The sequence below is a fragment of the Exophiala spinifera genome (genome assembly GCF_000836115.1).
Source record: "Exophiala spinifera strain CBS 89968 unplaced genomic scaffold supercont1.6, whole genome shotgun sequence".
Lineage (NCBI taxonomy): Eukaryota > Fungi > Ascomycota > Eurotiomycetes > Chaetothyriales > Herpotrichiellaceae > Exophiala > Exophiala spinifera.
In genome coordinates, this window is record NW_015622518.1 from 154072 (window position 1) to 167203 (window position 13132).

The 13132-nt window shown below is 50.2% G+C and overlaps 5 protein-coding genes across 5 annotated transcripts; 2 read left to right on the top strand and 3 right to left on the bottom strand.

Annotated features, from left to right (window-relative positions):
• Positions 1 to 827: 827 nt before the first annotated feature.
• On the bottom strand, positions 828 to 2315 carry PV08_07968 (kynureninase; the record flags this gene model as incomplete). The annotated part of the gene is made up of 1 exon (XM_016382294.1): positions 828 to 2315. The coding sequence occupies one exon, from the start codon at positions 2313 to 2315 to the stop codon at positions 828 to 830; it is 1488 nt and encodes a 495-aa protein (XP_016232997.1).
• Positions 2316 to 3074: 759 nt separating this feature from the next.
• Positions 3075 to 4506, top strand: PV08_07969 (uncharacterized protein; the record flags this gene model as incomplete). The annotated part of the gene is made up of 3 exons (XM_016382295.1): positions 3075 to 3368; positions 3436 to 4053; positions 4111 to 4506. 3 exons carry the CDS (start codon positions 3075 to 3077, stop codon positions 4504 to 4506), a joined length of 1308 nt encoding a protein of 435 aa, XP_016232998.1.
• A 299-nt stretch (positions 4507 to 4805) lies between these two features.
• Positions 4806 to 7030, bottom strand: PV08_07970 (uncharacterized protein; the record flags this gene model as incomplete). Its single annotated transcript, XM_016382296.1, has 2 exons — positions 4806 to 5300; positions 5378 to 7030. The coding sequence occupies 2 exons, from the start codon at positions 7028 to 7030 to the stop codon at positions 4806 to 4808; spliced, it is 2148 nt and encodes a 715-aa protein (XP_016232999.1).
• A 1315-nt stretch (positions 7031 to 8345) lies between these two features.
• PV08_07971 (uncharacterized protein) lies at positions 8346 to 9413 on the bottom strand (the record flags this gene model as incomplete). The annotated part of the gene is made up of 1 exon (XM_016382297.1): positions 8346 to 9413. The coding sequence occupies one exon, from the start codon at positions 9411 to 9413 to the stop codon at positions 8346 to 8348; it is 1068 nt and encodes a 355-aa protein (XP_016233000.1).
• Positions 9414 to 10732: 1319 nt separating this feature from the next.
• On the top strand, positions 10733 to 12338 carry PV08_07972 (uncharacterized protein; the record flags this gene model as incomplete). Its single annotated transcript, XM_016382298.1, has 2 exons — positions 10733 to 11173; positions 11241 to 12338. The coding sequence occupies 2 exons, from the start codon at positions 10733 to 10735 to the stop codon at positions 12336 to 12338; spliced, it is 1539 nt and encodes a 512-aa protein (XP_016233001.1).
• Between the last annotated feature and the right edge of the window lie 794 nt (positions 12339 to 13132).

Genomic DNA, 13132 nt, shown 5'->3' on the forward strand with positions numbered 1-13132 from the left:
TCTTCTACACCTTCGTACATTACATTTTGAGCGTCACTAGGAACATTAAATCATAAGCAGATTAAGTATCGAGCTAGAGATATGAGCAAAATCCGAATCTAAGATATTTGTACCAAATTGAGGTCGCACTTCAGGCACGTGCACTGCCTCACTAACCTTTCGATCATTTGTTCCTTACTTGGTCCGCTAGATTGACCATAGTAGTGATAGTGTTGACGGAGGATCGCTTTTCCCCAAAGATCACATCGACAGCGGCAAGAAACCTATAACGGGATCACAATAACATTCCATAAATTTAGAATCAAGGAGAAATGAGACCCGGCCCAAGACGCCAGAGGCGTTCAGTATTTTACTCGGTACGTGGTTACAGTATAAGTCGACAAGATCTTCGGTACGTGTTGCGACACTGACTTGGAACTTTATTTGTGCGTACTAGACATTGACTAGTCCATTGTCTTGACAAGTGGGCAGTCAAGTATTGAGCGAGTCCATATCCTGGGTGCGAAATAAGCGAAACCTCCTGAGGCACAAAGAAAATATCTGTTCGGAGTATCTTGGAGCATGGAATATCGACACCAAAAGGTTGCAGAGCAAGGGGTCGAGGCTTGAAGCACCAGTTGAAGTGTGAAAGCCAGTTCTGTTGTTGTTCAGCGTGGAGCTTAAATATAACAATATAATAGATTAATATGGGTAGGGAGCGAGACCTCCGGCGACAGAAAAGAGCCCTGACCACATGCCACAAAACCCACACACAGCGTCATATCTATCATGGTAGAGTGAAACGCAACACAATTCTTATCAATGGTTCAAATGCTTAATCTGCGGCATCACGAGACAGCTTCCTTAATTATCCGGACAACAGTGTAAACTTCCTCATAGGTGTTGTACAAAGGCGCAGGTGGGATTCGACACACTGCCGGCTTTCGCTGATCTGCGACTACGCCACCACTTTTCAATCCTTGCCCGACCTTGTCCAGGAGCCCAGGCTTGAACAGCAAGCTGAGCTGGGCACCTCTTTCATTGGGATTGCAGGGTGTAATGATTTTGTATGCGGTTTCGCCATCGATCAGTGGTACATCTTGTAGAAGTAAGTGCTCTGCATAAGCTGTGAGCCGCAATGACTTCTCTCTGAGTGCCTGCATGGAGGTCTCGTTGAATATGGACAGCGAGGCGATCACACAACTTAGGTCGATAGCGGAAGGGTTCGAAATCTGATACCCAGCCGCGCCAGGGATGGGGATGAACTTGTTGTCCATATTGAATCGTACAGCACGATCTCCTCCATACCACCCAGTCAGTCGCTCTCGGTAGATTGGTCTGTTTGCACTCTCTGTGTCGTGGCCTGTCTCTGACTTGGAGTCGGCATACTCGACTTTGCCATGCCGCTCGTGCACAAAAAGCCCGCCAATGCTGCCAGGACCCGAGTTCAGGTACTTGTACGTACACCACACGGCAAAATCGACTCCCCAGTCGTGCAATTGTAGCGGTACGTTGCCAGCTGCATGTGCTAGGTCCCAACCGATGGGAATGCCATGCTTGTGCGCGTGCTCAGTGATCAATGGGATGTCGAGCATTTGCCCAGTGTAGTATTGGATGCCCGGAAGAACGATCAGCGCAAGTTGGTCGGCGTAAGCGTCAATGGTGGCTAGAAGCTCAGACGTGGAGAGGGTGTACTTGCCGTGGTCAGGGGTGACCAGGAGCATGGCTTCGTCTGGGTCGTAGCCGTGCCATTTGATCTGAGACTCGATGGTGTAATGATCGGATGGGAATGCGTGAAACTCTAACAAGACCTTATTACGAACAGCCGTGGGACGGTAGAAGCTTGCCATCATCAAGTGTAAGTTGACCGAGAGTGTGTTTTGAATCGAAACCTCACTCGGTACCGCGCCCACTAGAGGGGCACACAATTTAGATGCGGATTCAGCTAGATCCTGCCATGGAGCTAGCGGTGAGTCTGCAACAGGACGGAAATGGCCATCCACACATATTGTGGCCCAGGTGGACAACAGGTTCTGGACGTAAGCAGATGTCCTTTTTGGTTGAAGGCCGAGCGAATTGCCACAGAAGTATATGCCAGCATCCGATGCAGAGTCCGTCATCGGGGACGCTGATATCTCGGAAAGCGACTGCGCCCGGAGATTCGACTTGGAGGGGATAATGAATTCATTGCGGAAATGGCGTAGGGGACAGCAAGCGTCTAGAGAACGAGCATATTCAATGTTGTTGGCATTCGAAGGGAAATCAGCGATGCTCTTTCCAGCGGGTGACCTGGAGCATTGCTCATCTGTTCCATTGGTGATAATCTCTGGCGCCATTTTATTTCTGCTTTTAGATACCTGGTCAGGACTTGTGAGGTTGTGGTTAGTTCTAGGAATACACGGCGCGAAAGGAAAGTCCTTTTATCTAGGCCACTAAGGCACCGCTCGCGGGTTCTTCCATCGGAATTGCGCCTCCTTGACCGTAGTGGATCTTTAAACTTTCATTTCCAACGCTGAAGACTGGCTGGTGAAAGTGAGGTCGAACCCAAGTGCACGCAGACCCACATGGCACTCGAATGTTCCGGCGGATACGGGCCGACGGGCAGAGGAACCGCAGGGTCTGACGTTGCTAGAACAAAGCCACTTCAAGGCCTTGAAGTTATCGAATAATCACGGTGGGCCTGGAAACCGCACCAGCCCTCCATATCCTCCTCTTGTTAGCTAAAGCTATGCCGTGGACAGGCCCAGCTTGACCGCATAAGCTTGACTTGAGAACACCGGGCCGTTATTTACGGTGCTGCCGCTTAATGGACACCCTGCAACATGGTCGAGCAACTCCGTAATAGGGTCGTATGTTCGCCTCAACTGACAAGTGCAACTTCACCTTTTCCCCCAGGGCTATCAATCCGGCCGATACCACTCCGGTCCGCCTCCGTGCCGCCTTTCTCGGCACGTTGTGGAGGGCCAGCCTCGTGCAGGCAAATTTTGCGGGATTATCAGCACGAAGCTGGCTAGAGGGTTCGTTATGAGGTTAAATTGTCTCAAGCTTCAGAGCCGTCTTCTTTCTTCATCAATGGTCTAGTTATGATTTCTGCCATGCCAGCAAGGCCACTTGACGTGCTGGGGGATTATGGTCTTTCGGCACGCACTGGATTTCTGCCAGAAGAAGCGCCTCTGACTCGGCTGCCAGATGATTATTATGAACCATGGGAAGATTTGATCCAGAATCTTGCGCAGCTGGTTTCTAGCTACAAGATCCGTTCAAGAATCGACCAGTTACCCCTTCTCAAGACGTCGCGACTGAAGACGGAGGAAGAATGGCGTCGAGCATATGTAATAATGGGATGTTGTGTGCAAGCCTACATATGGGTAGGTGAAACGCCCTCGGATGTGCGTGAGCAAATGCAGATACCCTGTCCTGTGTGGCATCATGACTGTTGACTAAGGCTCAGAGTAGCGTTTGCCACCCCAGATCACAATTCCTCTTCTGGATGCTGCTTCTTACCTTGGGCTCGCTCCCATGAATACCTACGCCACGATCGTTCTTTGGAATTATGGATTGCTGCCTGGAGAGTCAGACCCAACGAACCCCTCCAATCTGCGAAGCACCAACACCCTGACAGGTACTCGGACTGAGGAGTGGTTTTATCTCATTTCTGTTACTCTCGAGGCCAGAGGGGGTCCCATCATCACGGAGCTTCTTGAGTGCATGTCTAGCGTCAGACAAGGCGATGATGCCGCGGTGGTGGCCTCACTGGAACGAACTGCGTGCCACATAGTGGCCGTAGGAGCTCTGTTGAACCGCATGTACGAGCATTGCGAGGCTCAGCCATTTTACTACGATGTTCGCCCGTTGCTGTCAGGAACCAAAGGCCACGCCTCTCTTGGGCTACCTAAAGGAGTCTTCTACGATGAGGGCGACGGCAAAGGATCGTGGCGACAGTATGCGGGCGGAAGTAATGCGCAAAGCTCATTGATCCAGTTCCTGGACGTTGCATTGTCGGTAAAGCATCATGCCACAGGCCAGGATGGAACTCTGCGGCGTCCCTCGCCTTCCAACAGGGGGTTCATCGAGGTGAGTTAGCATCTTGTTGACATTGCGCGGGTGGTGGCCTGCTAACAGGGGAGCAAGGAAATGCGGCAATATATGCCGGGTCGACACCGAGACTTTCTCTGCCATATGGAGAAGCAAGCACATATCCGAGAATACGCAATGAGTACCGAAGTTAGCGACCCCAGGGTTCGTGCCGCGTACATCGAAGCGGTGGCGGCGTTGACCCAGTTTCGCAATATCCATCTAAGGATTGTGGCCAGATATATCATTTCCCCATCGCGACAACCAGTGCCTGAGAACTCAAAATTGAAGGTCGGGTGGAACCTAGCCAAGACAGCTCCCAATCATAACGTAGGAGAAGAAGACGTAGCCAAGCTACAAGGCACAGGTGGTACCAAGTTGATGGCCTTTCTCAAACAAACCCGAGATGAGACTTCTATGGCAGCCAAATTTCCAGAAATCGCGAGTCGGTAATGCTCGTCCTGTGAACGTTTATAGAAGCCCGAAGCTGGGTTCACAAAAGACCTGTGAGCGGCGTATTTATCAATCAGATCAACAACCTTCATTGCATTGAGGCAACAACGAGCGAACCTTCAATCAAACAGCATGCCGATTTAGGGTTCGTGTATTCTTTTTCTGATCCGAGTGAATTCACTCTGGTTTCCGCAATGTTTCGCGCTTTAATTTCTTGTAATACGTGCTAGACTCATGGTATTGGACATATCCTCCAAGGAACTGCGGTCCACCCTTCGGGAGCATGAACCAAGCCAAACTCAACAAGGATCTTGGAGTACCGCAGTAGAGTACCACCAGTCGTCCATATTCGCAAAGTCTTGACCTTGCGCAAAGTAGCTGTGAGCTAAGACCGAGAAGCAATCGTCCATTAGTGGTTGCGGCTGCTGCTGTGAGACTGGGTTTGCTAATCGCATTGACGCTTGGTCAATATTCGGGACCAAATTATTGGCCATAGCTAAGGACACAGGCGTATCACCCGACACAGTCTGGGCAGACGCATTGAAATCCGTGGGTGTAGGAAGGAGGGTGTCATCAAGCACTTCAGAAAAGTTGAATGTCGGCCGATGCAAGGTTAGTGAAGGGCCAAAGTATGGATCCGATCCTGTAGGTAGTTCACTGATAAAACAGGATTCGATTATGGCCCAGAAGTGTGTTAGGTCGATAGCTACTCTTCTTCCAGAACCAATCGAGGCGCTGGAGGAATTATGGTACGAGGTGGCCACAACGTTTGCAAACTGTTCAACTTTACTTGCCTGTTAAATAATTTAGTTAGCTAGTCTGAAACAAGTGTCCATACTAAGATAGTAAAACGAAAGAGCAAGGTTCTTACCATTTCAGACACTCTTGGCCAGTAAGCACCGAGATTCTGGATGAAGTTGAGGCATTTGTCGAAGTTTTTCTGCTTGCTTGACCTCGTTTCAGCATCTTCCGCGTAGCTTTGTTGCAGGAAGATAGTAGCCACTACTGACACACAGTAAGCAATGTATGGGTCGGATAGCCGAAACGACGTTGCATTCACTTCGTCGATCAGACGAACAACCCACGCCGTGTGGTTTTTAATAAGGTCATCGGTTTGCCGGAGGAAGACTTCCGGGACCCCATCGGCTCCGAAATTGCGAAGTCGCAACGACAAGATCAAAGGGTGGTTTAAGAGACAGAGAATGGTGTGGTAGAGAAACTTCGTGAGAAGCCACGGGGACCAGAAGTGGCGAGCTTGTTGGAGCCGAGCAGGATCTTGGTCCCTAAACCTCGCCATGCGGTAACGATATTCGGGTGGACATTTCGCATCGAGCTCCATAAGTTGCGCAGTGATGGAAGAAAATTCAGAATTCTGTTCCCAGCACACAATCTCACGTCGCTGACTACGTCTCCTTGCGTACCGGGCCGTCCTGGACCACAGCGCACTCATCTGGACAGTGTAGGAGATAATTCCAGTGCCACTAACATTCACATCCGGCGTCACCTGCGAAGAACCTGTGGTTGGTCCAATGGGAAGATCTGGACTTTTGGGAAACTTGGGGGTGTAGTCACCTGTCAGGAAAGAGAAAGAGCCTGACCAGTTGCCATGGAGGTTTTTCAAAAGATTCAGGCTCCAGAAGCATCGCCGTCGCTCCTCATAAACATCTTCTGGCCAGGATCGATAATGCTCAGAGGCTAACCCTCCAGATTGAGCAAGCTCCATTGCCAGTGAGCTGAAGACGCCAGCTCTGGCAGTGTAGCCGTCATGAAATTCATTCAGGCTCAATATACACAGACATTGAATGGTAGAAACGTCCACAGGCCCATATGAGACTTTGTGCATCACCAGTTTCTGTGCCGCTGCGGCATATTGCCGTTTATCAACGTCAAGAATATTTATGCCAAGATCCCATCTGTCCTTGAAGCGCAGGGCACTTGCAACAATGGAAAGAAGAAGCTCGACATCCCAAGAGGCAAAAGAATCCCTCCAGTTTTGGGGGGAGAAAAGTGGTAAAGGTTGAAAATTGCAGAATTTCATGTACACATCCACCGCCGCCTCAACGACAGGCTTGGGCGGAAGGGGAGGAGTGTCTCTGTCTCCTCTTTCCTGTCGAACCGAGTCGCTCTGACCAATCGAGTCGCTTAATCCACCGTTGGCTGGAGATTCGGAAAGTGAGAGGTCATGGGTAGCATGTTGGTCTTGCGATTGGTGACGGAGGAGGTTCTGTATCTGTGCAAGTCCTGCCTCCAGAGCATTCAATCTAGCAGTCGTGGCATTGTCTGTGAAAAGTGCACTCTGAGAGAACCTAACACCCTCCTGATCTCGGGAGGGGGCAGCAATAGAGTCCTGCGATCCCCGCTCACGACCCCGGCTTCCAGATGAATAAGAGCAGTTATGTCCTAGACGAGCACAATGCGAGCAACGTGGCTTCTCTCCAGGACACCGAGATTTCTTGCGCCGACAAGGTTCGCATGCCTCAGTTGTTCGCTTTGGCGGCCGGCGAACTGCTGATGGATTGTCCATACTCGAGAGGTTCTTTCAGTATCATGCCCGGCGTCGAGATGACAATCTATCAAGATTGAATCCAGACTTGAGGTCAGGCAGCCAATTCAGGCGAGGGTGGCTTTGAACCGATCTTCAGTAGCACGTGATAGTGAGAATGCAAATCAAGCAATAGGATATGTAATCAATGAGGTTTCAAGTTCCGACTCGGTCAGAAACACAGCCAGAGACAATACGTTGGCCCGGGCGGACCGGAAACCTCCATTACTAGAAGAGTGAGAGAAGCCAATGTCTTGGCGTCAGTTCCCGCACGTGACTACGCAGCGACGCAGCACGTGACGCTCTGCATACAACTCCTCGAGACGCCGACTCCAGCCGTTAAAGACGGTGCCCATCTTGAACGTGGATCTAGCGTCGATAGGATTACGCATGGATCTTGCCTGCACACTCCGGCCACCCCAGATAGTGTTTCACAAGACCACAAACTTCATTTCGCCTGGTTCTCAGGAGTGGGCCGTTGCCGGCGGATGCGGGCCGACTTAATACTGCCACGGAGCTGTCTGTCAAGCTCCAGGTTCTGTAGACAGCACTAAATACTCAGACGGCGTACTCGGCAGCTACAGAGTGTTTTGCAGGATGAAAATCTGCAAGGATTTGTAGGATCTGAGGCCACCATCCATGGCTGGAAGAACGAGCAGACTTTGTAAAACTTGCACTGCGAGGGTCCTGTGTTAGAGACTTTTAAAAACTTGTGGTCTCATCCTCGTGGTAATGGAACTTTTGCAGCTGAGCGTCTATACTCGGTGTAATAATCACCCAATACCCTTGCATATTGTTATGCAACACTCAGTTCCTAGGCGATGTTTAGGAGCTAAACAGGATATATTGACGAGTCCGACCTTCCTCTTCCGGAGGGAGATCTCTATCTATTATATAGGCAAAAGAAGCGTTCCAAGGGAAGGCTTTCTCGCCGTCACACAGCGCGCCGCGTGGAGTCATCGGCCGCTCTCGGGCGGCGTTCTATCGGGCGGCGTTCTATCGGGCGACGCTCTAGACAGAGAGAAAGCCTCCTTGTGAAGTCCGAGAATATAGTCATATATGACTAGAAACAGTGAATTGATGGTGTTGCAAAAGTTGTAAGGAACGTGAGGGCGTCGGCGTTCCGCCGGAGGCGCTAAGGCGCTAGGCGTGAGTATTTGACTTGTAAAGACGGTCACTGACATGGCTCACAACTCAGCCTAGTTCAACACATATCCAAAGCCAAGTGACTCGCCCTTCTATTCATGGCCCACCGCCGCTATTCCGTGCTGGGCCAGGTCTAATTGTAGCATACTCCTCAGTCAGAAGTAGGCATAAAAGCGAAAGGGGTTGCTTTTTGGAACTGCTGTGTCATATCCCCGACTCTGTCAGTCCAGTTGACACCGACGAGCGGTAGCTGCATAGTTTGGCCCTTGTTGCTCAAATCTAGTTCCGAAAAGTCCACCCAAAAGAACATGCCGTCTGTCGCACTTTCGTAGTAGTATGTCAAGTCTTTGGTGTCAGCGTACGTTCTCCATAAGGTCGGCGTGATGTTCGGTGTGTCAATATTGATCGGCTCCATGGGCACACTGACGGCACGTATCATACCAGCAGTGGTCGCCAGTGCGCTGACGAGATCCCTTGACCCCGGACCCACGTCCACATAGTGTGCAAGACGTGCAAAGCGATCCGCCGGCCTGTCAGTGCCTGGGAGCGAGATATTTGCGATGGGTGCCCAGTACTGGTTAATGGCCAACTGTGAGTCATAGTCGGGTTCATTCGTCATCACATTAAACTGAGTGCCGTGATGGGTAACTAAGGTACCGTTCAACCACTCGAGGATGAGATTGTCGCCAGAAGCATCGCTCACGGCAACGTGCATCAGAGTGGGCACCCCAGGTATCAATGCAGCCGTACGGACCTGAAATGATGGCTCTCCGTCTTCGCCATACACAGCCTGCGCGGCTTCTGCCACCGTGGCGAAGTTATCCAAGAAATATTGTGGCCAGATTGCGATGGACATGCCAGGGATTGAAAGATTTCGTTTGCCGTAATCCCCATCGGCCAGATAGAGGAGATTGACGGTCAGTCCTTGACTATTCATACCGTCGGCTGTCGATATGTCGTATGCTGTGGTAACGACAGAGCCATACTTGCTAGTCCAGTGAAACGAGTTCGTCCCGGCTGACCCATTCCTCGCAAGACCTGCAGGGAACGCAAAGATGCTAGAATTTGTCGGCGTAAGCCAGTCCATAGATCGACCCACGACGATACGGTTGCCATCGTTTTCCCCACTATCATAGGTCACTCGAGAACAGCCGAGAGCTTCCCTGCCTGATAGCAGAAGGGCAAAAGCGATCGATGCGCCTAGGCGTGACCGACCCATGATTAAAGCCTGATGAAGAAGAATGGCTGGAACAAGAAGAATGTTTAGGGTTCGCAGAAGCATCCATTTGAGGGAGGCGGATAAATATATATATATATATATAACTTCTGCCTTGTCATGTGTCGCCGCTTTACTAATCGCCGAGCACTGAGACGAGCGGTGTCGTCGCCTTTCAAAGAAAAGGAGAGAAAAAACATGCGCAAGAGATCCTCCTCTGTATTCATCAGCGCATTGATCGATCGGAATATGGTCTGGAAACGCCACTAGAATCCCAGTTTTCATAGATCCAGATCGCACCCCATCTTTTTGAGCTCCGTGTTTTCGATAGATTTATGCGAAGACTCCGCTAGTTGGAATCTTGTTTTATTAGAAATATATGATGCAAGCCTCTTAGTTGGAGATAATATTCGCTAGATGCAAATTCCCTCCAGCTAAGTTCGTTAGCATCTCGGCCAGAGCCAAGAAATCTGGATCCCACGAGGTTCCCTGGACTACCATGATCGCCGCATGAGTCCGTGCATGTGAATAAGTTGGCCAGATCTGAACGCCGCAGAAGTTCTAGATCCCAAGCCTCTTCCTTCTGCTGAGTGAGCTTTGGGCACTTGATGGTGCCGAAAGACATGGTTACTACTCCACATTTCGAACAACTTTCTCCGCAGCTAGCTCTAATTTGATCATGGCTGTGTCCGGTTTTCTCTTTTATAGTAAATAGCCTTCAGCCAAGCTCGTCTTAAACTAGAGAAGTTTATCTTCACTAGGGAAGGTTATCTTACGTAGAGAACTGCTTTGGTCTCTTCGTCTGACCTTTTCCGGCATGACCTTGTAGGGAGGAACGCTAGCGACAACAAGGACTTCTTGACAAAATCTAAAGTCCTTGTCCCAAATTCCTGATCCTGTCTGGGTCCGCCGTGAATCCCATGGTTTCGCTTACAGTTTGCTGTTCCGGAAACAAACTGTTCTCGCTACGAGGTTTTCCGGGAAACACGCAAAGGTAGATTAATAGACGTTTCTTTCTTTCGACATTCAAGCAGAAACGTTCACACACCCCCCAGGCTCTGATCTGGAAATCCGTAAAATAACATGCGGATAAATATCAGTCAGCCCTTCCTGGCTACTATAGCTTTTGGGCTATATACCCATATCGCAGTAGCATTCGCGACACCCAGGCATTTACCTGTGGTCGACCTCGAATATGCTGTCCATCAAGCAACGCTCAGCGCAAGCAACAATCCTCCACCAGTAGATAATGATCACAACTAACAGAGAGAAAGGAGACCGGCAATTACTACAACTTCTCTAACATTCGCTATGGCGATGTCATGGACGGTGCAACTCGCTTTCAAGCTCCCAGGCCGCCTCAGACCAAAAATCGCACTTTGAATACCGGTCAAATCGCCACGCGTTGCCCTCAGACCCACCCTTTCTGGCTTGTCGATGGAACAGCGGTAGCGGAAGGGATACCAGCTGATCAGCTAGAACCTGTTCAATTCAACATCTCCCAGATCCCGCCTAAAAACCCCGAGGAAACTGAAGACTGCTTATTCTTAGACGTCATGGTGCCAACAAAAGCATTCTCTTCCTCAAACCCACGCCCCAATCCCACTGAAACTGGAGCGCCAGTCCTGGTTTGGATTGACGGCGGAGGCTTTGCAGCTGGCTACAAGCATGAGCAACCCCCAGCTGGTCTTGTGTCTCGATCTCAACTGGTCGACGACAAAGGGTTCATTTACGTGGCTATGAACTACCGTGTTGGACTCTTTGTAAGTGTGTACCAAGGACGCTCTAGTCGAAAGTGATCTCTCCAGTGGCTAATATCGATCGTGCAAGGGTTTCTTCCCAGCTGCAATAGCTGGCCAAGGCCAGTCAAATGTTGGACTTCTTGATCAACGCCTCGCATTGGACTGGGTTCAAAAATACATCCACCTGTTTGGAGGAGATCCCTCACGAGTCACCATAATGGGCGAGTCAGCTGGAGGCGGATCGGTCCTTCATCAGATCACTGCCTACGGAGGATCAGAGCCCGTTCCTTTCCAACAAGCTATTCTCCAGAGTCCTGGATTTCAGCCCAACGCAAACCCGGGTTTCCAGGAACAGCTCATCAATTATACCCTGACGAACGCTTCGGCGCTGACCAACAAGACTGTGGAGACGGTGGATGATCTCCGTAGCCTTTCGTTTGACGAGATCACACTGTTGAATAGCGTCATCATCGGCCGTTCGCCTTATGGCACATACACATTCGGCCCTGTCGTTGATGGCTCGTTTGTCCCCGAACTACCCGGGACCCTGATTGGGCAGGGTCGTTTCGCAACCTCGCTCAAGGGGTTACTGATGGGCACAAATTTCAACGAAGGAGTTCTGTTCGACTCACCGTTCCTTAGAAACGATAGCGACTACCGCGGAAATGTTCGGTTATTCTTCCCGAAAGCGACTGACGAAGTTGTTGATTATGTCGCGACTGTCCTCTATCCAAATGACTTGTCCGGCAAGTATAACTACACGACACAACCGCTCCGGGCAGCTATTACCACTGCAGAAGGCTGCTTCTTATGCAACACTAGATATCTTGCCAAAGCACTTCCGAATATTGTATTGACGCAGATCTACAAGTATCTATTCGCAGTACCTCCAGCGATACATGCCGATGACCTTGGGTATTCGTTCTACAACGGGAACGGTAGCCTTACGTGGGAAGGCTTTCCAGTCAAAGAAAAGACTGCCCTGACGCTGCAAGACTACATTGCTAGCTTTACCATTACAGGGTCTCCAAACAACGGTTCAGTCGCGAATTTACATCCTGTATTTCCGGCCTATGGAGACGACGCGTTGGTTCTTGTTCTGAACGAAACAAATTTGGGGGAGGTAATCATAGATGCGCAGGCTAATTCTCGTTGCGACTGGTGGCAGAAAGGCTTATATGTTTAGCTAACCAAACCTGTCCACGAAGTCTGTTATCCTAGATCTTTGATATTTTTGAAGGACCATGAATGAGTCCGGCTCAATTCCACGGAATAGGGCGAGTCTAATCGTTGATTGCTTTCACATCCAAATCAACTACTGGGAACAGACACTCTAGGGCATTTGAAAAGAGGCCTGCCTTAGGCACTATATCCATCGGCGCCAGTAAGCTATGATGTCCATGCGTGGTCAAAGCAAAAGCACTCCCTTGAGGAGTGGCGAGTTTTGCCTCGAATATTCATCTCACCTGTCGACAGGACGTCGACTGTTTTGTGGACAGATGCTAGCCCTTTACTTTTGGTGCTTTTTGTTTCATGATAAGGATTAACTCTCTTTTGGACGTCGAGCGCCTTGGGCCTCCAGTGCCCCATGGTGACTAGACGGTGTTTTGTGGGGGGTTCTTCATGAGTGGAGATGGGGGAACATGTGCCGTCCATCGTAGACTAGCCCTGGTTTAAGAATGCCCTGGTTTAAGAATGCCCTGGGTTGAGAACGGTAATGATCCTCGGCGTTCGTGCCCCATACTCCGATGCAAGACGAAGGCCCTTTCGAGGCTATTATACCAGAGGGTACCGCTGTCCACGGCAACATCCGCGGGAAATTCCTTCTGCATACTCGTTCAGCCCCGAACGACATCTACCGCTTCGAGCCGAGGTGACTCAGATGACAAAGGCCATAGTGCAGACAATACCGCAGAGCCCACGTCTGACTCTCATCAGGCTGTGGTGGAGTTTCGTAGTCCAGCAAGCATTGAGCAAACA